The sequence below is a fragment of the Zingiber officinale genome, chromosome 6B (genome assembly GCF_018446385.1).
Source record: "Zingiber officinale cultivar Zhangliang chromosome 6B, Zo_v1.1, whole genome shotgun sequence".
Classification (NCBI taxonomy): domain Eukaryota; kingdom Viridiplantae; phylum Streptophyta; class Magnoliopsida; order Zingiberales; family Zingiberaceae; genus Zingiber; species Zingiber officinale.
The window spans coordinates 15,860,377-15,886,095 of NC_055996.1; the positions used below are offsets into that span (position 1 = coordinate 15,860,377).

The 25,719-nt window shown below is 40.6% G+C and overlaps 4 protein-coding genes across 5 annotated transcripts; 2 read left to right on the top strand and 2 right to left on the bottom strand.

Moving 5' to 3' along the window:
• The first annotated feature begins 1,817 nt into the window (after positions 1–1,817).
• LOC121992098 (dehydration-responsive element-binding protein 1G-like) lies at positions 1,818–2,965 on the top strand. Its single transcript, XM_042546247.1, has one exon. It carries the CDS (start codon positions 1,833–1,835, stop codon positions 2,613–2,615), a length of 783 nt encoding a protein of 260 aa, XP_042402181.1. The 5' UTR covers positions 1,818–1,832; the 3' UTR covers positions 2,616–2,965.
• LOC121992097 (cytochrome P450 704C1-like) lies at positions 2,551–22,407 on the bottom strand. Its single transcript, XM_042546246.1, has 6 exons — positions 22,071–22,407; positions 21,781–21,996; positions 21,407–21,694; positions 20,973–21,320; positions 3,266–3,469; positions 2,551–3,183 (listed from the first exon to the last, which is right to left on the bottom strand). The coding sequence occupies exons 1-6, from the start codon at positions 22,362–22,364 to the stop codon at positions 2,953–2,955; spliced, it is 1,581 nt and encodes a 526-aa protein (XP_042402180.1). The 5' UTR covers positions 22,365–22,407; the 3' UTR covers positions 2,551–2,952.
• A 307-nt stretch (positions 22,408–22,714) lies between these two features.
• On the top strand, positions 22,715–23,344 carry LOC121992100. The gene has a single exon (XM_042546250.1). It carries the CDS (start codon positions 22,851–22,853, stop codon positions 23,286–23,288), a length of 438 nt encoding a protein of 145 aa, XP_042402184.1. The 5' UTR covers positions 22,715–22,850; the 3' UTR covers positions 23,289–23,344.
• A 1-nt stretch (position 23,345) lies between these two features.
• LOC121992099 (transcription factor MYB61-like) lies at positions 23,346–25,213 on the bottom strand. Of its 2 annotated transcripts, XR_006114807.1 has the most exons (4): positions 24,781–25,213; positions 24,575–24,704; positions 23,918–24,503; positions 23,346–23,364 (listed from the first exon to the last, which is right to left on the bottom strand). XR_006114807.1 is itself a non-coding variant. In XM_042546249.1 (3 exons), exons 1-3 carry the CDS (start codon positions 24,911–24,913, stop codon positions 23,972–23,974), a joined length of 795 nt encoding a protein of 264 aa, XP_042402183.1. In that variant the 5' UTR covers positions 24,914–25,213; the 3' UTR covers positions 23,771–23,971. The 2 variants fall into 2 exon arrangements, 1 of the variants encoding a protein (XP_042402183.1); XM_042546249.1 differs by lacking the exon at positions 23,346–23,364 and having other exon boundaries at positions 23,771–24,503.
• Between the last annotated feature and the right edge of the window lie 506 nt (positions 25,214–25,719).

The following is a 25,719-nucleotide window of genomic DNA, read 5'->3' on the forward strand; positions in this document are numbered from 1 at the left end:
GAAGCATTATAGTGCTTACATTTTGACGCATTTCTCCCGATAGAAGAGTGACTTCTCAAAATGTTTAGTAAAATAGAAGATTTTAGAGGAGGAAGTTCCAACCTTAGAAGTAATTGCATCGGTACTTCCTTGTGTGTCGGGTGTTGAAAGATGCTCGATCTCATCATCGATGGATTGAATGTTGGGGTCCTCCTCCGGATTCATTATTTGGTTTCCCTTCCGAGCTCGAGATGATGCACCTCCACGGCCTTCTTCCATTGTAATTGAAAACGAAAGCGCTAGAGAATACGAAAATGAGATTAAGAGTAGAGAAGATGTGTGTGAAAATGATGAAATAAGCTCTCTATTTATAGAGTTTTGATAGTAACAAATAATTGATCAAAAACGGTCAAATGATCTGAAAAAATACCTAAAAAAATCCCCATCCTCTCTCTCAAAAATTCTGCGGTTGAACCGCCGGTTCAACCCGCCGGTTTTACATCCAATGAACCGGAACCGGCCCGGCAACTTGCCGGGCCGGTTCCGGTTCGACCCGGCGAACCGGGTCAACGGGCAACCGGCCCGTTGACCCGGTTACGGGCCCGGGCCGGGTCCGGGCCAGACCCGGCCCGGGGTCGGGTCTAGCTACAATAGGTAGTTAATAAAATATTATTATAGTACTATAGCAGCTATTTGATAACTATAACAATTACTTAGTAATTTTTATAATTATTTTGAAATGATTTTAATCAATTTAAAATTGACAAAGTTTAAATATTTTTAAACAAGTCGATAAAGAGTATGTTAATACAATAGTATTCTAAACTTAAAATTTAGAATTCAAAATTTTAAGATTTAGAATTTATTTTATAACTATGTATTAGTTATTTTAGTAACTTCTACCACTCTATAGTAACTATTTAGTAGTTTTTATAATTTTTTTATTTAGTAGTTTTTATAATTTTTTTTAAATAGCTGTATAGTAACTATTTAGTAATTTTTATAATTTTTTTTTATAATTATGTAGTAACTATTTAGTAGTTTTTATAATTTTTTTTTATAACTGTATATATAGTAACTATTTAGTAGTTTTCTATTTAGCAGTTTTTATAATTTTTTTATAATTGTATAGTAACTATTTAGTAGTTTTTATATTTTTTTAAAGTGATTTTGATTAATTTAAAATAATCAAAATCTTAAGATTTATAAGATTTAATTATAATGGTGTAATAGTGATTTAATAATTTTTATAATTATATATAGCTGCTGAGTAGTTGCATAACTATTTTAAAATAATTTTGGTCAAATTAAATTTATTATAAAAAATTAAATAATTTTAATAATAATAATAATAATTGTGTATAATAATTTTTATTAAAATGAAATAATTCATTTTGGACCGTAGCAAGGAAGGATAATTTGGAAAAGTGGAGTGTTTTTTATTTTTATTTAAAAAAAAAAAGAAGAGATTCCATGTGATACAAATGGTCGGTCACCGCCCACGTGTCCTTCTGCACCGGATCTCAGTAAATTATTCCTATTTGTTATTATTCCGTACTAAATTGAGGCCAGCTCACGGCCAACGGACACGTGAGCGGAGATGGATTCGGAGGTGTCTACCTTCGGCTCACCACGCGCCACCGCACGCCACGTCCCAATTTGAATTGAATTGTTGACGATGAAACCGCCCCGGGCCCACTGCATCCCATAACTCCCCAAGAATCATCGTGGAGTAAGCAAACGGTTACCTGCTTGCACTTGACTTGCTCCAGCTGTCCTCCGCGTCGAGAGCGAGTGCCATCCCTTCTACCTGCTTCCCCGCCGCAACGGACACGAGAGAGATAGCTATATATATGTGTGGCCGCCTCCGCATGGATCTCCCAGTCTTCCCAACACCAAGCAGAAGCAGCCGCCAAAGAGGAAAGAAAGAAACAGAGAGTCAATTCGAAGCAGAGAGAGCCAGCATGGAGGGATTCAATTCGGGATTCAATTCAGGATTCAATTCGGATTCCGGCTCACCGTCGGCGGGGGAGACGTGGGACTACGAGACGGTGTCGTCGGCGCCGCCGAAGCGGCCGGCGGGGCGGACCAAATTCAGGGAGACGCGGCACCCGGTGTACAAGGGCGTCCGGCGGCGGGGAACGGCGGGGCGGTGGGTGTGCGAGGTGCGGGAACCCAACAAGAAGTCTAGGATCTGGCTAGGGACCTTCCCAACGGCAGATATGGCGGCGCGCGCCCACGACGCCGCCGCCATGATGCTCCGCGGCCGCGCAGCCTGCCTCAATTTCGCCGACTCCGCCTGGCTCATCCAGGTCCCGTCCTCCTTCTCCGGCCCGAGGGATATCTCCAGGGCCGCCGCGGAGGCGGCGGAGCAGTTTCGGCCCCGCGCCGCCTCCTCCTCCGCGGCCACACCTTCGCCGAAGTTTTCCACGGCCGCTACCGCGGCCTCGCGGGAAGAAGCAACTCCGACCGCCAGCGCAATCGATTTGATGAACTACGATGACATCGATTTAGGGTACTCTTACTACGCCAGCATGGCGGAGGAGTTGCTGGTGGCGCCGCCGCTGCACGGCGGGAACAATTGGGAAGACCTGGAGACGTGGGCCGATGTGCCACTCTGGAGCTACTCTATTTGATGATATGCAAGATCTCGCCCTGTACATCAGCGAATCTAAGCTACTCTATTTGATATCTAAGATGGCTGAATTCCCAATTCCTTCTAGTAATTTTCTTCTCGGAGGAGGAATGGTCTCCGCATCAGACCAGTGCATGTGGATAAGGCTATCAGTTGATGTGGGCTCCAGCAAATCTTCCACATGGCTGCTGATGGGCCCTAGCCGCCGGCTGGCCTATCAGGTGACGGCAGCAGGAGATATTTTGTTGAGAGATTTGTATACTTAGCTCTCAGTTTTATATACGTGTCTAATACACATTTGTCTATTGTTTAATACACACCATGTCCAAATGCAAAGATCAGTTCTTAAAACACAGATGTTCCTCTTCCTCATAAACAATATCAGGGGTTTGCCTGTGGCTTGCAAGAAGCTCAAGGCCTCCATCTATTCGAAGAGTAATCGAACTTTTATATCGCACATTCCTCGACTCATCCTTCAGCTCGAACCTGAAGAAATGGAGGAGAACTGCTGACAGAATCTTCATCTGTAAGTAAGCAAAATCCTTTCCGAGGCAAATCCTTGGGCCTGCCTGTGGGAATGGAAGAACAGGAATGAATAAAAATTTGTTATACTAATTGATCGAGTGGCCGGCCGGCCTTCAGTTTGCTTACTTGAAATGCAGTGAACTTGAAGGGGTTCTCAGCTTGGAAAGCTCCATTCTCGTCGAGCCATCTTTCCGGCCGGAAGTCCTCTGCATCCTCTCCCCACAAGAACTTCATTCTGCCCATGGAGTAAGGCAAGTAGCAGATCATGTCTCCTTTTTTTATATCCAAGCGGCCTGGCAGCGTATCATCACAGAAGCATATCTTTGGATCCTTCAACATTGCAATTAACACTACAGCGAAGTCAGTGAGGCCACATCACGTTCAAAATGTTGGATATAATTATCGCTATTAGATGAGTTTATTTATAAGTTGCACGTATAAATACGATCTAAACTCATTTAAGTGATCTAACTTAAAATTATTGAGTTTTCGGATTATTGAATATGGATCTCATATGTATAGAATTCATTAGCCGCATTCATTGTCATCTATAGGCTGATAATGGATGTGCATTATATAATGGGTTGGCCATCAAAAGATTAGGGTATCTTTTTGAGACGTCTCTTCGTTCTCCATTGACGAAGAGAATTCGACACCGTTGACCCTAACTCCTCCGGAAGATCAACCTTCTTCTCCTTCTTCTTCCGTAAAATTGTCGGATTGACGATCTCTACACGAAGAACAATAATAATTCTACTACGTTTAGGTTATTTATAATTACAGTTGATACGGTGCATGATGGTAGGGTCAGGTCGTTAGAAGTCAAGGGGACGTGACAGTTAAAAATCAAGGGGACATGACCGTCAAAAGTCAAGAGATGTGGCAGTCAAAAGTTAAGGGATGTGGCAGTCAGAAGTCAGAGGGCGTGGCGGTTAATATGCGGAGTAGGACCACTGGGGGCCACCCAATGTATAAAGCCAGGGCGGGGTCTAACGGTATGGAAACCAGGTATGTGACAGGACGCGTGATCAGGGCAAAACTCGACCTGGCTTTACTGGTCGGGTTTTCTTAAGCTAACTCGCGTAAACAGACTTGTCACTCTCGGTCGGGCCTGAATCATAAAAGCTGGTAGAGAGAGACTCTGATCGCCCCCTATCCATCCAACCGGTTCATCAACACGTAGCGGATCGGCCAGAGCAGCCTAGATCACTCCCAGACAGGATAATAAGCACTAAACGACAATAGGTCAGGGAATCATAACCACCTATCAGAGAATACCTGTTGCATGTTATAGAATATTTCAGCGGTTTGAGTCACCTGCAAGCAGAACTTTCCTCTAGTCTATAGAAGAAGGCCACGTGTCCTCAGCCACCTGATACCCTCTGACAGGGGTCAGTCTCTAGAAGGTACGCATTGTCATATAAAAAGGGACGTTATCTCCCTTGCGCAGGTACGCTCACTCGCACACTTGTCTACTTTTCTTTTTCCTTCGTACACTATTCTTCTGGGGAAAAAGTACCTGACTTGAGAGTCAGAGGACCTGCTCCAGGGACTTTTTCCCTAGTTTTTGGTCTTTAACGTTCTGTGTGCTTGTCTGAGTGTGCGCAGAGTCCTAGTACCGCCGGCTCAGGCCCAGTAGTCCTTCATAGCCACGTGGGGGTCTGTTTGCCGAAGCCCGCACGATCGCCGCCTCATAGTCTCTCCTCCGTCAAAACCAACGACACCTCATCCGACCTTCATCTGACTCAGATTCCAGACGGGATCAACAGTATTTATGTATTTTTTTTATGCCATGTTCTCGATGAAACGAAGATCCATGCTTATATGTTTTTATATTTCTTATATACGAATTCTTATACAGTTCTTAGAATCAATGCAATTTAGGTTTTAACAAGAACTATCAATTGACATCAGAGCAAGATTTTGTTTTATTATTTTTCATTGGCAATAAAATTTAAAATTTTTGTCGATTTATTATTTATATGCTAGATCAAGTTTTCCTAGTATAATACAAATTTTTGATCATCGAAAATTATGTAAGAGAAAACTATGATAGACTTTTTTTTTAAGTTTTTTGTGTTTCTGTGAAGAATACGAAAAATGACGGAAATCATTGCTATTTAACCTAATTTTAGGTAAAAGTATGATGGTTCAATTAATTGCTTTAGTCAAGCAATCGATTGTTGAGTCTAAAATTTTGGAAAAAATTAAATTCGATTGGAATCAATTAACTAATTGATTGATATTTTTAATTAATCGAATAAGATTGAAATTCAATTAATTAATAATTTTAAATTCATGATTATTACGTCAATTTTAATCGATTAATTTGATCAATTGAGATTTTTTTAATTGATTTAATTGAAACAGAAATTAAAAAACACTGTTTCACATTTCACTGTTTCAATGTGAAACACTGAACGAAAGACGTTAAAAAAAAAATGATGGTTTCGTTGAAACAATGAACTGAAAAAACAAAAACCATTAAATTTTTAATACCTAAATAATTAAGAAATTAAATTAAATAGTATTAAATAATACTATTTAATTATAGATCTTAAAATAACTTTTAACTTGTTACAAAAGAGTTTTATATATAATTATATGTAGATTTTTAATCGATTAAGATAATTTATTAGATTATACCAATCAATTATTATAAGGTATCAATTGATTAATAAATTTAATTTTATATTATGAAGTAATTTTAATTCGAATTAAGTTTTTAGAGTTTTCTTGAGTCTATCTACACAACGTGCTATTAAGTTGAACTACTATATCAGTCCAAAGGAAGATATCTTAGGTAGGATTAGTGTATTTTGTATTGGTAGATATATATTTATGATAAAAATAATCGGCCCAAAGGAAGGTTATTTTTATACTAGATATATGTACAAGATAGGAACAAAATATTATTTTATTCAGATTATGCACAAAATATGTCAGTCCAAAGGAAGACATATTATGTAGCTGATTATGGTTGTTATGAGCTATGGACCAAAATATAACTCATATAAAGTATCATATTATACGCACAATGGGTCGGCTTAAAGGAAAACATATTGTGTGACCAATTAAAGTTTAAGTTATATCATAAAATATCACTAACAAATAATGTGTCAGCCCAAAGGAAGATATATTATGTTGTATTTGGTATCTAATAAATAACTCATTTATGTGTATTTAAAATTTTATTTTATTTGCATAATTTTATGTTGCTTATATGTTCTTGGCTTTAGTTAAATCGTGAGCTTAAATAAATTTCTTTTTTTAATTTCAGTGCAATCTGTAACTGCCAATATTAATAACATCCCAACACTAACTGGTTCGAATTTTGATGAATGGAAAAAAAAATACGTGATTGTAGTCTTAAGCTGTATGGACTTAGACTATGCATTAAGGAATGATCGCTTTGCACCTCTGACAAGTGCTAGCACTATAGAGTAGAGGAATGAATTTCAATTGCGGGAGAAATCAAATAGCATGAGTCTAAGTATCATGAGGCTATCCATATTAGCACCAAATAAAGAGTCGATAACTGAGGGAGAAGATGCTAAGAGTTTTCTAAACCAATTGACAGACCGATTCATCTCAAATGAAAAGATCCACACTACCACACTTCTTACGAAGTTGGTAACCATGCGGTATACTAGAAAAGAAAACATAAAGGAGAGACTGAGGCGTGAGACACCTAAAAGTGCTCACCTAACATCTAGATCTTAAGCTAAGGTTCAAGAAGAGACAGAGGATCAATAAAGAAAAGTTAAAGCAGACTGCAGATTCTGGGAGTTTTCAAAATGTTGTTAGTTCGGAAGTTAATTTAGCTATACTACCCACTGACACTTAGTGGATAAACACCGGTGCTACTATTCATATAAGTGTTATCTTAGGAGCCATCATCCACTTGATGGTGAAAGACATCTATATGGGGAATGACAAGAAGGCTAAAGTAGAGTTCATAGATGTTTTTAGGCTTAATTTAAGAACTGATGTCTTTCTGAATTTAGAAAATACATTTATTGTACTGTCTTTCAGACGGAACTTAATTTCAATTCCCTTTTTTGGACAAATCAGGTTATTCTTGTTCATTTAGAAATGAAATATTTAGTATTTTCTTTAATTCAGTTTTAATTGGCAATGGTTCCTTAGTTGATAATGTTGGTACCCAAGGTTGTTTTGATGTGATCAAATAAGTTAAGTTAGGTCTTATTATGTTTAACCTTGTGTCTAAGTGTGCAGGAGCTAGGAGCATAAGAAGTCGAGCAAAAGACGCGGCTAGTGAGAACGACGACACGGGAGAGAGCCGACGGGCTCGGTGCGTCCGAGGGACGATGTGCTGCGAAAGAGTACGCGGGCAGACGAGAAGGAGGCGCGAGGCATTTCCGAGGGATGAGAAGTCGGAGCGGAAGGTTGCTCGAGAAGGTCGGAAGTTGGGTTCGGGTGAGCCCTATTCCGGGTGGCTGAAATCATACAAGTGATCGGAGCCGGAGCGGAAGACCCGGACCGAGACGAGCAGCACCGGAGCAGAAGGCTCGGACCAAAAAAAGTCAACCTTGCTGACTTTTAGGGTCCGAGCGCCTAGAACCTATTTTTATCCACATCCGATGTGGATGTTGACCATTGCGTCAGGGATAGAATTCTATCCCACTCTAGGCGCCTGGAATCTTTCCAAGCGCCTCGACCAAGACTATAATATAGCCTTGGTCCAGAAGCTAAATAACAACAAACATCTTGAGTAACAATACTTGTACGCTTTCAGTTTTCATTTAGCTTCTTCCTTTCTGAGCTTTCATTACTGTAAAGAGGCTTCTCCGCCTGAAGGAGATATTAGTGCGTTCCATTTTCTTGGATTAACAACCTCCCCGGTTGTAACCAAGTAAAACTTCGGTGCCTCTATTTTTCAATTTATCTTTTATTTATGTAAGTGTTTGTTTAAGTTATAAGCCGAGAAAGGTTTGCTTGTTTCTGTTTTTGTGCAGGGCTATTCAACCCCCTTCTAATCCAATATAGGTTCCAGCCAACTGGATTAATTAAATATTTTTTAGGAACATATTTCTTTGAAATTTTCCTAATTTATCCTTTGTGATATTTAAAATATCAGTTTAAATTATATCTTCTAAAACTTGCATTATATGTCCATGTATGATTTTTCAAAATTTTTATTTTTTTTATAAATTGTCATTTTCTAGCTTTAATGCATCATCTTCTAGCTGGCCAATTAAAGTTCAAGTAAACCTTAACTTGAACTTTAATTGACTTAGCGCTTTCAACGAAAAAATTAGACGTTTAATTTTCTTATGCGGCTTTGTCTAGAAAATGGTTATTGCTCCAATAACCAAGAAGGTCTAGTGCCTCGCCACAGTCTGGAAGTCAAATATTGAAATAAAATATTTAATTGATTAACTGTTAAAATATTAAAATTGAAATTAGATAATGATTTGAATAGTTATTTAATTATTTTTGGAAATTCTAAAATTTTTCTATGCAAATATGTTTAACTTAAAAATAAAATTTCTCATTTTTTTTAACTTAAAGTTTTTTTTTTAACTTGTGCTTTACCAAAATGTATTTTATATATTACACAGATCTTTTTTAAAAACTTAGAAAAAAAATTTTCTTAGAAATTTTTTTCTTACTTAGAAATTTTTTACTTAAATTTTTTTCTAACTATCAGATTTACTTTATCAAAATTTCTACAATTTTTTTTTAAATTTGTTTACTAAGGAAATTATTGATTGTTTCACACAATTTTTACTTATATTTTTTTTAAAAAATTTTAGTGTTATCAAAAGTATTTTCAGTATTTTCAAAAAGCTTGATAAATTTTCTAAAATTATTTGGAAATCATAATTTTATAAACATTACCCTTAGATTTTTTTTTTTTGTACTCCATTTTTTATGTGATCAAAGGGAGAAAAGGGAGAATTAAGTCTAGGGGGCGGTAGCTTAATTTTTTTTTTTTTGCACTTTATTGTAAAATTTAGTGTTATAAATTTATAGCTGTTTACTCTATTTTAACTTGGGTTGCTTATATCAAAAAGGGGGAGATTGTTAGTACCCCAAGGTTGTTTTGATGTGATCAGATAAGTTAAGTTAGGTCCTATTATGTTTAATCTTGTGTCTAAGTGTGTAAGAGTTTAGAAGCACAAGAAGTCGAGCAAAAGATGCAGCTAGTGAGAACGACGACACTGGAGAGAGCTGACGAGTTCGATGCGTCCGAGGGACGAGGTGCTGCGGAAGAGTACGCAGGCGGACAAGAAGGAGACGCGAGGTGTTTCCGAGGGATGAGAAGCCGGAGCGGAAGGTTGCTCAAGAAGGTCAGAAGTTGGATTTGGGTGAGCCCTATTCCGGATGGCCGAAATCACCCAAGCGAGCGGAGCCAGAGTGGAAGACCCAGACCGAGGCGAGCAACATCGGAGCAGAGGCTCCGGATCGAAAAAACTCAACGTTGTTGACTTTTAGGGTTCGGGCGCCCGGAACCTATTTTTATCCACATTTGACGTGGATGCTGACTGTTGTGTCGGGGATATAATTCTATCCCACTCCAGGCGCCTAGAACCCTTCCAGACGCCCCTACCAAGGCTATAAATATAGCCTTGGTCCAGAAGCTAAATACAACAAGCATCTTGAGTAACAACACTTGTACACTTTCAATTTTCATTTAGCTTCTTCCTTTCTGAGCTTTCATTGCTGTAAAGAGGCTTCTCCGCCTGAAGGAGATATTAGTGCATTCCATTTCCTTGGATTACAAACTCTCCGATTGTAATAAAGTAAAACTTTGGTGCCTCTGTTTTCCAGTTTATCTTTTATTTATGCAAGTGTTTGTTTAAGTTATAAGCCGAGAAAGGTTTGTTTGTTTCTATTTTTGTGCAGGGCTATTCAACCCCCCTTTTAGCCGACCAACGGGTCCTATCAGATAAGCTTTATAAATTGAACATCTTTATTTCTACAGTTGACAACGTAATAATGTATAGTATAGGTACGAAATGCAAATTGACTAATGAGAATTCTTCCATGTTTGGGCATAGGCGTTTAGGACATATATCCAAACAACGCCTAGAAATATTAATATCACATGGAATTCTCGATTTTCTTGACATGTTAGACTTTGATGTCCACATAGAGTGTATCAAGGAGAAGACTATTAACAAAAGGAATAAGTGGGCTAGTTGTTGTAGTGACGTTTTGGAGTTAATACATACGGACATTTGTGGACTATTCCCTAAAGCATCTTGGACATATATATTTTATTAGCTTTATGGATGACTATTCTAGATTTGACTATCTGTACCTTATTCATGAGAAGTCGTAATTTTTGGACATGTTCAAAATTTTCAAAGCTGAAGTTGAATTTCAACTAGGTAAGAAAATTAAAGTCGTTCGATCCGACTATGGAGGTAAATATTACGGTCGATATGATGGATCAGGTAAACAATGTCCAAGACCTTTTGCAAACTACCTTGCTGAGTGTTGGATTGTGTCTCAATATACCATGCCTAGTACACCCAGTAAGAATGGTGTAGCTAAGTATCACAATCGAATCCTAAAAGAAATGGTAAGAAGTATGTCGGCTTTCACTTCTCTACCAGAGTCCTTGTAGAATGAAGCACTCAAGACTACAGTTTACCTACTCAATAGAGTACCTAGTAAGGCAGTAACTAAAACCTCATTCGAGATGTGGACAGGTAGAAACCTTAGCATTAGGTATTTACACATTTGATGTTGTACAGCTGAAGCTAGGCCTTATAAGTCTAATGAAAGGAAACTGGATTCAAGAACAGTTAGCTGTAATTTTTAGGTTATTTTGAGAAGTCAAGAGGGTATAAATTTTATGATCCCCCTAATAGATCCTTTTTTGAAACGGGAAAAGTCAAATTCATTGAGGACAGTGGGAGTGATAAGGTCAGGAAAATATTTTTTGAGTAATGTGTTGGCAATCCTCCTATGGTCACTACTAGTGCAATCAGTAGCGGTATGATTATCATATTGTACATTATAGACATCACACATCCAGTGAGCGTAGTGAATCAAAATATTTTCATTACATCTCCAATACAATTGGAGGAGTCTGCCATTGAAATTGAAGTATTGCCTTATATTAATGAGCAACTATCTCAACCACCTTAAACAGAAGTGCCTTTAAGGTAATCCACAAGGGAACGGAGAACCATTAATTCTCGTGATTATATTTATCTCCAAAAGTAAGATTTTGACATAGGGTTGGAAAGTAATCCTACATTTTTCCAAGAAGTCAAACAATGCTCTAACCTTGAAAGGTGGATTAACGCTATGCAAGAAGAGTTGAAGTCTATGACAGACAATGACGTTTGGAAACTTATCGAATTGCCTGAAGGTAAGAAGTCCGTTGGTTATAAATGAATATTTAAAACCAAGCGGGATTCAAGGGACAATGCCAAAAAGTATAAGGCTCGTCTTGTTGCCAAGAGATTCACTCAGAAAGAAGACATTGATTACAAGGAGACTTTCTCACCTATATCGATGAAAGACTCATTTAGGGTAATTATGGTACTTGTAACTCATTATGATTTGGAGTTACATCAAATGAACATAAAGACTGCATTCCTCAATGGAGACATATAGGAGTCTATATATATAGTGCAACTAGAGAACTTTGAGTCTAAGGACTCAGAGCACCTAGTATGTAAATTAAAAAAGTTCATTTATAGATTAAAACAGGTATCCCATCAGTGGTATCGAAAATTTGATCAAGTGGTTGTCTCATATGATTTTAAAGAGAACCCCATTGATCAGTGCATATATGTCAAGTTCAGTGGAAGCAAGTTTTTTATACTTGTTTTGTACGTGAACGATCTATTGCTTGCGAGTAATAATAAGGGTCTGTTGCTTCAAACTAAGTCATTTCTATTTGGTAATTTTAAAATAAAAGATCTTGGTGAAGCATCCTTGGTTTTAGGCATACAGATCTATCATGATCGTTCAAGAGACATTCTTGGACTTTCACAATAGACTTATATTGAAAAGATGCGTATAAGGTATGTTGGTGCAGGAAGCATCAATGATTGAACCTATGTTTTGATTATGTCAAAGAGTTCAAAGTTAAGGTATTTTGTTATCTGATATCTTGAATGAGCATTGCAGGAAAGTCCTAAGTTTATTTAGGTAAAAGTCCTAGCTGCGGTTAGGCAAAGGGAAAACCCTAGGGGGCGGTAACCCTAGGTCATAGGGGGCGGTAACTCTATGCGGAAAGCCTTAGCGGATCGGAGCTTCGGGCAAAAATCCTAGGGGGCGGTAACCCTAGGTTAAAATCCTGTTGTCGCGAACCGGGTAGAAGTCTGGACGGGTCGTGGACCGGACGTCCAGCATGAAGACCGGAACATCGGACGTTGAGCAAAAGTCCAGTCGGTCTGGAGGACCGAACTGACAAAAGATAAACTCTCCTGAGTGGAGTAGGTGATGACGCGTTCCCCAGAAGAGGGAACAGTAGGCGTCGGTTCGACCTAAGATTTTCGGTCGAAAATCTGAAGTCAGAATCGGATAGTTCGATGACTGTCGAGTATTTTATTTATCATATTTAATATGTGCTAACTTTGTTTTACAGGATATGTTGTGTTTGTATGGTCTAACATGTCTTGCAGGGTCAAAAAACAAAGTTATGCCTCGGATGAACAGTGCCCGAGGCGCCCTCATGGAGCTTGGAGGCGCCTCGGGTGCAAAGGAGCTGAGTTTGCGCACAGCAGAGCTGGAGGTACCTCAGACTGAGCTGGAGGTGCCTTAGACAGCTTGGAGGCGCCTTTAACCGGATCAGCAAAGAAGATTTCAGCGCTTATCCATGCGGTTGACTCGGCGGGTTTGAGGTGCCTGAGTGAACCTTTGAGGCGCCTCTAGTAGGTTATATAAGGGGGTTCGAGCAGCACCTTTCAAATGCAAGTTCACAAGTAATCCAGCTATTGTTTGCTGCTCAAGAGACGCCCTGAAGTGCTGTTGCAAGTCCCCAACGACCCGGAGTTCCAGTTTCAATATTTTTGTTGCCGATATAGCCTTTTAATTATTGTTTTGTAATACATATTTGTAACCTTGCGCTTTAATAGTGAATTGCCCAAAGTAAACGCTCAATGAGCCTGGGTCTTGGAGTAGGAGTCGCCCAAGACTCCGAACCAAGTAAAACAACTTGAGTCCTTATGTGTGCTTTATTATTTCCGCTGCTAATTCTCGATTGTTTTATGATTCCGAAACGCGTGAAAGCCACGAGCGATATTCACCCCCCCTCCCCCTCTAGTACTTTCGATCCAACAATTGGTATCAGAGCGGGACCGCTTTGATTTGGTGCAACCACTAGTTAAGCAAATGTTTTCATGGTCTTTTCAATTTTCCAGAGTCGATCGGAATTAGTATAATTGCTATAATCCGATCTATTTTCTCGTTCGAATCGATTTTTTGCTCGAAGTTGGTGCAATACCACTCGAGTTCGTTTACTTTTATCATACATCCCACACTGCTAATCTAGGATCAAGTCCTGGGATTTGTTTTTCATTTTATTGTGTGCTAGATTCTTTAATGGCTCTCCAAGAAGGTTTTAGCATAGTCCACCCGCCACTCTTTTCCGGCGAAGACTTTGGATATTGGAAGAACCAGATGGAGTACCATCTCAAGACGCAAGTCGAGATGTGGATTATTATCCAGACCGGTCTCGAACTTCCACGTGACGACGCTGGAGAACTAGTTTCATGCGTCAACTGGGATACCAGCATAAGGAAGAAAGTTGAAGCCGACGCCAAAGCAACTTGCATGCTACAATGCGGGTTAACAAAAGAAGAACTAAATAGAGTCGGACCATTCTCAAGCGCAAAAGAGTTATGGTAAAAGCTAATTGAGCTGCACGAGGGCACTTCCGACGCTAAGGTAAATAAACACGACTTAATTTTAAATAAATTATATAACATCAAAATGCAGGAAAGTGAGACGGCGAGCCAGCTGCATGCGCGCATCCAGGACCTCCTTAACGACCTTCACGCAATCGGCCAGAGAATAGAAAATCACGACGTAATAAGGTACGCGCTTAGTGCCTTTCCGAGGAATACATTATGGGCATCAATGGTAGATGACTACAAAGTTTTCAAGGATTTATCTTTAATTAAACTTGATGAACTTTTTTCTGATTTTGAATTGCATGAGCAGACTAATGCACGTCCGGTCGAGAAAGGTGTTGCTTTGGTTGCAGGTACAAACACAACCCGGGAAACTAAAGCAAAGCACAAAACCAAACCCGAAACCAAAGATGAATCGGAAGATGACGACGAGATTGTTTTCGAGCTATTAAGGCTCGTACGAAGGATCTGTAGAAATAAGAAGGCGACTCAAACACACACGAAGGACAAGTCCGGAGTCACCTGCTACGGCTGCAACCAGAAGGGGCACTACAAGCCGGATTTCCCAAACAAAAAGCAACGGAGAAAGAGGGTATTGAAAGTAACTTGGTCCAAGTCATCAGAGGAATCCGAGACTAATGAAGAAGAACTGTCGAGCTTCCTCGCGTTACCAATGCAAGCAAACATCATCGAAACCGAGTCCGAGTTCGAGTCTGAAACCGAGTCCGGGCGAAGCCACGGATCCACATCCGTTTTTGAAGGACCGAACCCCACTGTAAGTTTGCTACTCGCCGAAACTCAATTAGATGAATTAAAGAATTTAGTGCCTTATTTATTAAAGAAGTTGGCTAAATCCAACGTTCGAGTCAAGTCACTTCTAAAGGAGGTAACATCCCTTAAGGAAGCGATTGACTCGAGTTCCTTAACTGAGCCAGTTCAAAATGGAAACTCAACTCATGTCCAACAACTTGAGGAAGAGAATTCTAATTTGAAAACTCAAATTAAAGAACTCAAGGACACATTGAAACGGTTCACCCCGGATTCTAAGAATCTTGATCTAATTCTTGGAAAATAATGAGCTATTTTCAACAAATCCGGACTTGGGTTTAAAACCAAAAGAAAATACAAAGCATATCTATCCTTAGTTAATAGAAATAAAAGAAAAATTGTCCAAGCATGGGTGCCAAAGTCCAACTTGGTTAATCAAGTTGGACTTGGTCACTATTGGGTCCCCAAGGATCAGATCCATTTCCTTGATAGACCATATCGAGGCTATGATCCAGGGGGAGCCAATAGAAAAACTATCTCAATAAATAGATAAAATTGATTGATACTTGTTTATTTATTTTCCTTGCAATATACATGCTTAGACTAGGATTGCTTAAGGATCTAGGCGTAATTTACACTTGCTAGTTAAATCTAGGAGTTTCAAAAAGAAAATTAAATATATATTTTTTGAACGGTTCTGTCTAGGAAGGGGTGGATGATCCCATACCCAAGAAGGCCTAGAGCCTCGCCCTGACCTGGGAACCAATCATGGAAAGACATATTTAATTGACTAATTGGAAAACCGTAGTTTAACTCAAATGTAAATTAATCCTTAGAAATAATCAAAAATCAAAGATAACTATCTCACAAAATTACTTAAGATTACCTGATTGATAACTTAGAATCGGGTGAGATGGACCTAGGGTTAACTTAGTTGAACAAATTCAATTTATTCAATGTTTAATTAAACAATTTAATTTTAACTTATTTCAAAATCATTTGAAAAATTATTTAAATAATACTTTGAAAATTATTTCAAAATAATTTGAAAAATTATTTAAAAAATAATACTTTGAAAATTATTTGAAAAATTACTTAAAAAATACTTTGAAAATTATTTCAAAATCATTTGAAAATTATTTTAAAAAGCTTTCAAAAGAATTTAGCATAGTGTTTCTCAAAATAATTATTTAAAGAAGCTAAGTTTTTGTTGACAATACTAAGATTTTTCAAAACACTTTCAAAATTAACTAAGTGTTTTTCAAACATTTTTTAAAATTTAGCTACTCTTCAGGGGGGCTAAAAATTACATGAAAAATAGAATCCTTCTTCCTAAGTAATTTCTTTTTGATTTATGTTAAAGGGGGAGAGAGATCAAAGTTAAGTAAGGAGAGAATATAAGGAATTTTTCTTTTCTTATCTCATTTACTCCTTTGTTTTAAATTCCTAACATTACTGTAATATTTTCTTAACTTTGAACTATATTGTCATAATTAAAAAAGGAGAGATTGTTGGTACAGGAAACATTAATGATCGAACCTATGTTTTGATTATGTCAAAGGGTTCAAAGTTAAGGTGTTTTGTTATCTGATATCTTGAATGAGCATTGCAGGAAAGTCCTAAGTTTACTTAGGCAAAAGTCCTAGCTGCAGTTAGGCAAAGGGAAAACCCTAGGGGGCAGTAACCCTAGGTCATAGGGGGCGGTAACCCTATACGGAAAGCCTTGGCGGGTCGAAGCTTCGGGCAAAAATCCTAAGGGGCGGTAACCCTAGATTAAAATCCTGGTGTTGCGAACCGGGTAGAAGTCTGGACGGGTCGTGGACCGGACGTCCAACATGAAGACCGGAAGCATCGGACGCTGAGCAAAAGTCCAGTCGGTCTGGAGGACCGAACTGACAAAAGAGTAGGTGAGGACGTGTTCCCCGGAAGAGGAAACAGTAGACATCGGTTCGACCTAAGATTTTTGGTCAGAAATCCGAAGTCAAAACCGGACAGTTCGGTGACTATCGAGTATTTTATTTATCATATTTAATGTATGCTAACTTTGTTTTGCAGGATATGTTGTGTTTGTATGGTCTAACATGTCTTGCAGGGTTAAAAAACAAAGTTATGCCTCAGATGAGCAGTACCCGAGGTGCCCTCATGGAGCTTGGAGGAACCTTGGGTGCAAAGGAGCTGAGTTTGCGCACAGCAAAGCTGGAGGTGCCTCAGACTGAGCTGGAGGCGCCTTAGACAGCTTGGAGGCGCCTTCAATCGGATCAACGAAGAAGATTTCAGCGCTTATCCGTGTGGTTGACTCCGCGGGTTTGAGGCGCCTCAGTGAACCTTTGAGGCGCCTCCAGTAGGTTATATAAGGGGGTTCGAGTAGCACCTTTCAAATGCAAGTTCACAAGTAATCCAGCTATTGTTTGTTGCTCAAGAGACGCTCTGAAGTGCTGTTGCAAGTCCCCGACGACCTGGAGTTCCAATTTTAATATTTTTGTTGTCGGTATAGCCTTTTAATTATTGTTTTGTAATACATATTTGTAACCTTGCGCTTTAATAGTGAATTGTCTAAAGTAAACGCCCAACGAGCGTGGACCTTGGAGTAGGGGTCGCCTAAAACTCCGAACCAAGTAAAATCACTTGAGTCCTTCTGTGCTTTATTATTTCCGCTGCTAATTCTCGATTGTTTTACGATTCTGAAACGCGTGAAAGCCACGAGCGATATTCACCCCCCTCCCCCTCTAGCGCTTTTGATCCAACAAGGTATGTTATATGTAGAACTGTACACCTGGTGACACACCTGTGTCAAGAGGTGACAAGTTCAGCCTGTAGCAGTGTCCACAGCTTAAACTTGAAATAAAGGAGATGGAATAATTCCTATATGCGTCAGCAGTGGGAAGTCTCATGTATGCATAAGTTTGTACTCAACCAAATATAGCATTTATAATGGGGATGTTAGGCAGATATGTAAGTAACCCAAGACCATCGCAATGGAAAGCGATAAAGAGTGTGATACGATATTTGCAAAGAACTAAAAGGACATATGCTCATGTATAGGAGATCAGATCATCTGGAGGTGATTGGATATTCATACTCCGATTTTACTAGATGCTTGGATAGCAAGAGATCTACTTTGGGCTATGCTTTCATGCTAGCTGGAGGGGCTATATCTTGGAAGAGCATCAAGCAAATGCTAGTAGCCACTTCTACTATGAAGGTAAAGTTGGTAGCATGCTACGAAGCATCTAATCACGAGATTTGGCTGTGGAACTTTATCACAGCATTACAGATCATTGATGGCATTGATAGACCACTAAGGATCTACTGTGATAATAAAGTCGTAAAACTTTATACCATGAACAACTGCAATTCGTCGAAGTCAAAGCACATTGACATTAAGTTTCTAGTGGTTTAATAAAGAGTTTAGAGTAGTCAGATTATGGTAGAGCACATAAGCACAGATTCCATGTTGGCCGATCCACTCACCAAAGGCTTGGTGCCTAAGGTGTTTCATGCGCATGTTGTGGATATGGAAGTCCTTCTTATGGAAGAAGAACTCATCTAGTGGGAGTCTGTATTTATCTTATTTCTCTAGATTTGATAATAAATATAAACATTTTGTTTTGATTATTGTACGTACTTAAAGTTCAAAACATTAATGAGAATTTATATGTTTGTTTGACACTTTGACTGTAATATCATCATTTACTCTTGTTCAGTATTTGATGTTTGTAAATATGATACAGATTCTTTTTGGAATCATATAGTTTGGATCATGATTTGTTATTGTAGTATAACATAAAGTATTTTGTAAATATGATCTGATCTCTTTTGAGGTCATCTTAGGACTAGTTGGAAATTGACATGTATTGATCATATTTCATGTAATTTCCACTCTACACATCCACATCTTGATTTATGTCATTAATGACATTGGTATTATGATTACTCCTATATGAATAAAGTTAATAGATCAGATTGTTTACAGAGATATTTTGTACCAATAAAGTTTGATATCAACTACAGTTTTATTTGCATTTAACATACAACTCATATTAGCCCAAGTGGGAGATTGTTGGATATAATTATCTCTATAGGTGAGCTTATTTGTAAGTTGTACATGTGAATATGATCCGAACTTATTTAAGTGATATGAAAGTTATTGAGTTTTCGAGTTATTGGATGTGGATCTCATATGTATAGAACTCATTACCCGCATCTATTATCATCTATGGGCTGATAATGGATGTACACTATATAATGGGTTGATTCCCAAAGGATTAGGGTATCTTTTTGAAATGTTTCTTCATTCCCCATTGACGAAGAGGATTCGACGCCGTCAACCCTAACTCCTCCGGAAGACCAACCTTCTTCTTCTATAAGATTGTCGGATCGACGAACTTTACACGAAGAACAATGATAATTCCGCTATGTTCAGGTTCTTCGTAATTACAGTTGATCCCGTCCGGAATCTGAGTCGGACGGGGGCCTGTTGTGCTGTTGTCGACGTCGTTGAGATGCATCGCTGACGCTGTACTTCCTGCAAGGATTACCGCAGGAGGATGACGGAAGACGATGACTAGGATGACGAGGTGGAGATCTCCTACACACACTCAGACGAGCACCCTGGTCATTAGAGACCAAAAACCAGGGGAAAAGTCCCCGGATCAGGCCCTCCGACACTCAAGTCAATTACTTTTTCTCCAGAAGCATAGTGGAACAAAAGGACGAAATGTAAAAGACGAATGTGAAAGGATCAGTGAGCGTACCTGCATAAGGGAGAAAGCACTGCTTTTTATATGGCAGTGGGTACTTCTAGAGTCTGATAAGTGTCAGGGAATGTCGGGTGTCAAGAGTTGCCTGGCGGTGAATGACACATGACATCTTCCTATAGGACGGAGGAGGGATCGAGGGGGATTAAACCCTAGACCGTTAGCATATTCCCTGACATGCGATGATTATTCTCTGACGGGTGGTTAAGATTCCCTGGCTTGATTGTTGTATAGTGCGTGCCCACCCAGGTCTGTTATCCCTGGACTAGGTCCCCGTACCTACAAACCTTGATCTGTGAGCACAGACCTGCATTCACTAGCCTGTGTTTGTCGCTCCATAAATCCAGATCTGTATGTCCAGCTCTGCATTTGCCACCCGGTGAATCTGGTAAATTCAAACCTGCATTTGCTGCCCCGCAACTCGAGACCCCCGCTTGTCGTTCCTTAAGTCTGGTCCTGTATGCATGGCCTAGCTCAATATTTTGTCTTGTAAGTTCTGAACTGTATGTCTTGGTCCACATATCCTATTCTGCATGTCTTATCCTGTAAATCTTGACCTATGAGCCTTAGTCTGCCTTTCCTAAACTGTAGGTCCTGGCCCACATATCTTGTTCTGCCTATCTTGTCCTGTAAGCCTTAGTCCGTCTCCGCTTATCCTGACCTGTACGTCCTGATCCTGTTCTGCATATCTTGTCATGTAATTCCTGATCCGTAAGCCTTAGTCCGTATCCGCCTATCCTAACCTGTACGTCCTGATCCTGTCCTGCATATCTTGTCCTGTAATTCCTGACCTGTAAGCCTTAGTCCGCCTCCGCCTTTCCTGAACTGTACGTCCTACATTCTGAGTTCCTACTTGCCATGTAGGCCTGATCCCTGACTGTCATGTAATCTTGACTTTTGACTACCACGTAGGCTGGACCTTTGACCACCATGTAGGCTTGACTTCTGACCTCCGCGTAAGCTTGAGTAAGCCTTAGTCCGTCTTCGCCTATCCTGATCTGTACGTCCTAATTCTGTCCTGCATATCTTGTTCTGTAATTCCTGACCTGTAAGCCTTAGTCTGCCTCCGCCTTTCCTGAACTGTACGTCCTACCTTCTGAGTTCCTACTTGCCATGTAGGCTTGATCTCTTACTGTCATGTAATCTTGACTTTTGACCACCATGTAGGCTGGACCTTTGACCACCCCGTAGGCTTGACTTCTGACCTCCGCATAAGCTTGACTTCTGACCTCCTCATGGGCTTGACTCCTAACCACATCGGCTATCCGACCCCTCACTCACGCACCGTATCAATAGTATTTATGTATTTATTTTTTTATGCCATGTTCTCGATAAAACGAAGATTCATGCTCATATATTCTTGTATTTCCTATATACGAATTCTTATATGGTTATTAGAATCCATGCGACTTATGTTTTTAGTAGAACTATCACAAAACCCTAATGGAATGAGACTCTCACCTCAGGAATGGCAGGGTGAAGCCTCAGGGTTTCAGTCAGTGCTGCATGGAGAAACTGCATCTTGCTGAGGGATGCTTCTGTGAGGGTTTCAGTGAAACCAGCTGCCCTGTCCGTGCAGCAGTGATCTGCTGCAGTTGAATCCTCAACTTCTCGAGCCAACTGGTCCTGTAAAGAAGAATGCTTGCAGTTGCAGAGCATGTAGAAGAACCAAGAAAGCGTGATGGCTGTGGTGTCTCTTCCTGCTATTATTATGTTCAGAATGATGTCTCTCAGGTACTTATCGTTCATGTTCTCTGAATCCTTCTCCTTCTCCACCATGAACCTTGATAGCATGTCCTGCTTCCCAACCTACAGATCGATCGATGATGCAGATTGTAGTAATTTGATTGAAATTGCTAAAATATTATACAAGTCAAAGCAAGATGAGTACACACAGTCTGATTTTGCTGCTCAGAGAGAAGCTCCTTCTTATTGGAGATCAACTTGTAGATGAACTCGTCGATGATTTGGATGTCCTTTTTCAGGGTGGCTTCTGATCCAACATTGAGCAGTTTCTTGATCATCCACGAAGGATCGGCGTAGCGCCAGAGCACGAGATCGCCCGCCTCGTCGAACGCCCTCGCGAAGGCCATCCCTTCTTTGCTCAATCCAGAAAGAGTGTCCAATTCTACATCAAACCCAATCTTGAATATAGAATCCATGGTCGACCTCATGAACAGATCCTGCAGCAGATCAAAACCACAAGGTGTACGTTCTAGCAAACTAGCATTTGGGAAACAATTCCACACTACTGTTTTGTGATCTTGACCTGGATGTCCACGGATTCATTGGAGCGAGCTGAATTGGAAATCGCCGCGGCAAGCTTGGCCGCAGCCTTCCTGAAAACGTCGCCGCTGAAGTCTCTCAAATTCTTTGTGGAGAACTCATAGCTCGAGAGCTTCCTCTGGTGCCGCCACTTCTCTCCGTCAACGGCGAAGATCCCGTCGCCGAGAAGATCCTTGAGGGTATGGTAGTTGTAGAATCCCTGTTGGTTCATCGCATCAAGATTATTACGGATACAAACACACTGATCAATATAATAAATTGAAGAACAAATACCTTTCCATATTTGGCAAAATTGGTTCTAAGGACGTGCTCGACGACAAGGGGATCGACGGTGTAGAAGTAGCTCCTGCTGGGTCCGAGGAGCCGGAAGGTCTTGCTCTCGCCGGCGAGGTCGGTGTGGTAGTCATGGATCCTACTGAAGTAGAGGAGTTGGTGCAAGATTGAACCTTTAAGAGGAGGAAGTCTTCTCTTCTTCCCAAATCTGTGGAAGGAGGCAGCTAAGAAGAACACAAGTAGAAGGGTGGCTGCAAAAGAAATGGGGGCATAGGAGAAGAAGAAATCCTCCATGGACAGGAACTCAAGGATCGAAAAGTATCCTCACCGGAGTTACTCATCTACTACAATAAATTATGCAAGGTGACAACACAAACAGACAGATTTTCCACCGTGAACAAACAAAACTTCACATCAATAAGTCAGAAAAAATTTTAAAAAAAGAAAGACGTTTCAGTATTAAATGGGCAAAAGTTATTAGATTATACTTTCGATTCGGTAAACATGACGTGTTTATTTGGTGAAGTTTGGCCAAGTGACATGCAAAGAAGAATGGATTGGTTTGTTTACCTAAGATTAGGTGCATTCATTCTTTATACGCAGTTGCATCCTTTGTTGTTTCAAAAGTTAAATCGAAAATAGATTCGAGTAAGAGGAAAGAACTGTTTAAGGAGAGAATTTATGCTTAGTTTAGTTGTGATTTTACAAGATTGTAGTTGAGAGTTGAAACAAAGAAGGGAAAAAAAACATATTTTTAATCTTTTTGCGGTGGCGTTGACGATGGTCGGGCGGCCTACTATTAAACCCCGGCCATGCCAGAATCTACTTGAGACGACGAAGCTAGCGGCGCCAAGATCCAACGGAATCTACGTAATTCGAAGGCAGATGGCGGCGGAGAGAGGAGCAGGGGATGGCGGAGGCGCGTCGACGGCGCTGTTGCGGGGGGACTTTGCGTGCCTGTGGGAGAAGCAGGGGGAGTATGTGGATCGTCGCCGGGCCTTCCTCCGGAGCTACCCCTTGTGCCGCGAGCAGCCCCGCCGCCGCGTCCGCCGCCTCGTCTGGGCCCGCCTCCGCGACGCCCGCAGGCTGCCGCGCCTCTTCTGGGCTAAGCTCCGGGCAGCCTTCGCCGGCGGCCGCAGCAGCGGGCGGCGCCTCTTCGCCTTCCAGCTTCTTCCGCACCCCGGCGCTCGCACCGGAGGCCCCGCCGCCAGGAGCTAGCCAAATTGGTAGGCGGCGGCGGCGGCAACATCTTCTCTGCTTTCCTTGTCAAAAACTTCGTGATCATGTATGATTGCTAAATAAAACTCTGTTTAGAATTTAATCAAATCCTCTATTTCTCTACAAGAATCAAAACCGGAAGAAGATCTCCATGAACAAGAATGCCTATCAAGAAAAAGAGATATAAAAGGAAGAATCTATCTTCTGAGGAACTCGATCAAGAATAAGAAGAAGAGAAGACGAATCAGTCTTCACTGGGACTAGAATCATAATAAAATTATTGAATCGGACCAAGTAAAATTTGATTAATAATGGAGAAGATATCTATAAAAAGATCCTTTGGCCCTTGACAATCTGTATGATTGAGAAATCACTCATCTAACGACAGCAGGGTCGAGTTCTTGCATGGCAATCTGTCTTTAAGTTATTATTTAGCATGAATCACAGTTGGAACAGAGATTTGATTGTTCAGCTCGTAAAAGTTACAGCACACAAGCAAACTGAAGCAAGCTTTATTATCTTCAATGGAGTTCAGATCAAGTCCCACTCTCTCTCTCTCTCTCTTTCTCTAAATATTCATATCAAACCCTTTATATATATATATAAATGGAAAAATCTGTGAGACACACCTGTCGACTATGACAACTTTTGCTTTCCCCTTTCATGTTCCAATTTCTGCATATTTAAAGCTGAGGAGGTGGAGGAGGAGGTTGGATCTCGTGCCAATAACTGAACCCACTCTCTGAGAATGCTTGGCTTTCTTCTTTGCTCGATGACCCATGCAAACCATGGGCTTGGCTCTCCCAGTCTTTTATGGACAGAGCGGTGCCATTGAGATACTCTGACCATTTCAAATCCTCTGTCTCAGCACTCAAGTGGACTGGAACACCTTTGTTTGGCAGCATATCCAGCCATTGGAGGATGCCACTGTCAAAGAGAACGCCAGAGCTTGGGAGCTCAAACTGGCTGCCGGGGAAGTTGGTCGAGGGGATCGTGTTCGAGATCGGAGAAATGACAGGCGGAGGGAGCGGTTCAGAGTTCCCGGGGAAGTGATTCATAGAGTTGGGGGCGGAGGAGTCACTGCACATGGCCTCGACTGCGTGCGTGCTGGGGTTGATGCCACTCTGCACCAGCTTCTTCTTGATGCACGAGTTCCAGTAGTTCTTGATCTCGTTGTCCGTCCTCCCTGGTAGCCGGGCTGCAATTTGAGACCACCTGACAGTGACCAACGCCAAATCGTGAAGAAAAGATAGCAATAAATCAAGTGGAGCGAGCAAAAAACGTACTTGTTGCCCATGACTTCATGGAGCTGGACGATGAGGTCCTCCTCTTGCTGAGAGAACGTGCCCCTCTTCAGATCAGGCCTCAGATAGTTAATCCACCTCAATCTGCAGCTCTTCCCACACCTCTGGAGACCTGAAACGGTGCAAGTGTTCATCAGATGAGAAACTCAAGGTGCATTTCAAATCTCATACCGGAATCGAACCAGGACCTGCCAATTTGGGGACAGAGGTCCAGCTCCCATGGCCATACTTGGCGATGTGCTCCACGAGCTTCTCGTCCTCCTCAGGAGACCACAACCCCTTCCTCAGCTTCTGCTTGTAGCAGCAGGAGTGCCTCCCCATTCACTGCGAGTTAAGAATGAGGAGGAAGCTGGGTGAGCTTAAAGCAAGAGGAGGAAGAAAGAGCAGAAGGTCACTGTCAAAGTGGTTTCGATTGGATTTGTGTGTTCTTTTGCTTTATTTCATTTTCCATCAATGGCTGCCTCTAACTCTTGAGCTGCGGGTGTGGTGGCGTAATGGTGGTGGGGCAACAATCGAGCAAGGACCTTTTGACAAGTCTGAGAAGAGAAAACGTCGCAGCTGCGAGATGAGAGGATTATTTGGTGAGCATGGATTTGGGCATGGAGGAATCCAGTTCTAAATCTCATTTACTACTTGTAGATTCTCTGACAAAAGGAGCTCCTGGCTGATGGTTCATTTCCCAGGTGATCTCCTGTCAGAATCACTTCCTATTCATTCAATTCATTCATTCATTCACCATCTTTGCACAGTAGAAACTTCACCTATCGACAATAAAAGGCCCTACAATAATTCATGCAGTTTCTTGTCGATTTCTCTCTTTTCTACACTTTGCATGGGGCTGCACACCATGCTTAAACTGAACCCAAGCAGATTTGTTTGATGCCTTGGATGTTAATACACCACTAGCTACCTTCCAATTCTCTGCCATTTAATTTCTTCTTTAAAATCTACACACGTCTCTTTAAATTGTTACTGCGTGTACAAATTGACTGTTTGCAGTATTTGGTCGATCCAATTCTCTGCCATCTTTTCATGCAGAGGCTCATTGTTTGATTGGCCGTTAGCCATCTTTTATCGACAATGTTTGATCTAATCATTAGCCTTTTTTTTTTCTTTTCTTTTCTTTT

Excerpts from the sequence above, each read along its gene's own strand:
- LOC121992098 (XM_042546247.1), top strand. The coding sequence starts at position 1,833 with ATGTGTGGCCGCCTCCGCATGGATCTCCCAGTCTTCCCAACACCAAGC.
- LOC121992097 (XM_042546246.1), bottom strand. The coding sequence starts at position 22,364 with ATGGAGGATTTCTTCTTCTCCTATGCCCCCATTTCTTTTGCAGCCACC. Across the intron at positions 21,997-22,070 it reads ATTTTGCCAAATATGGAAAG|GGATTCTACAACTACCATAC; the intron begins GTATTTGTTCTT and ends ATGAACCAACAG. Across the intron at positions 3,184-3,265 it reads TCAAGTTCACTGCATTTCAA|GCAGGCCCAAGGATTTGCCT; the intron begins GTAAGCAAACTG and ends CCATTCCCACAG.
- LOC121992100 (XM_042546250.1), top strand. The coding sequence starts at position 22,851 with ATGGTCGGGCGGCCTACTATTAAACCCCGGCCATGCCAGAATCTACTT.
- LOC121992099 (XM_042546249.1), bottom strand. The coding sequence starts at position 24,913 with ATGGGGAGGCACTCCTGCTGCTACAAGCAGAAGCTGAGGAAGGGGTTG. Across the intron at positions 24,705-24,780 it reads CTCTGTCCCCAAATTGGCAG|GTCTCCAGAGGTGTGGGAAG; the intron begins GTCCTGGTTCGA and ends GCACCGTTTCAG. Across the intron at positions 24,504-24,574 it reads CATGAAGTCATGGGCAACAA|GTGGTCTCAAATTGCAGCCC; the intron begins GTACGTTTTTTG and ends GGTCACTGTCAG.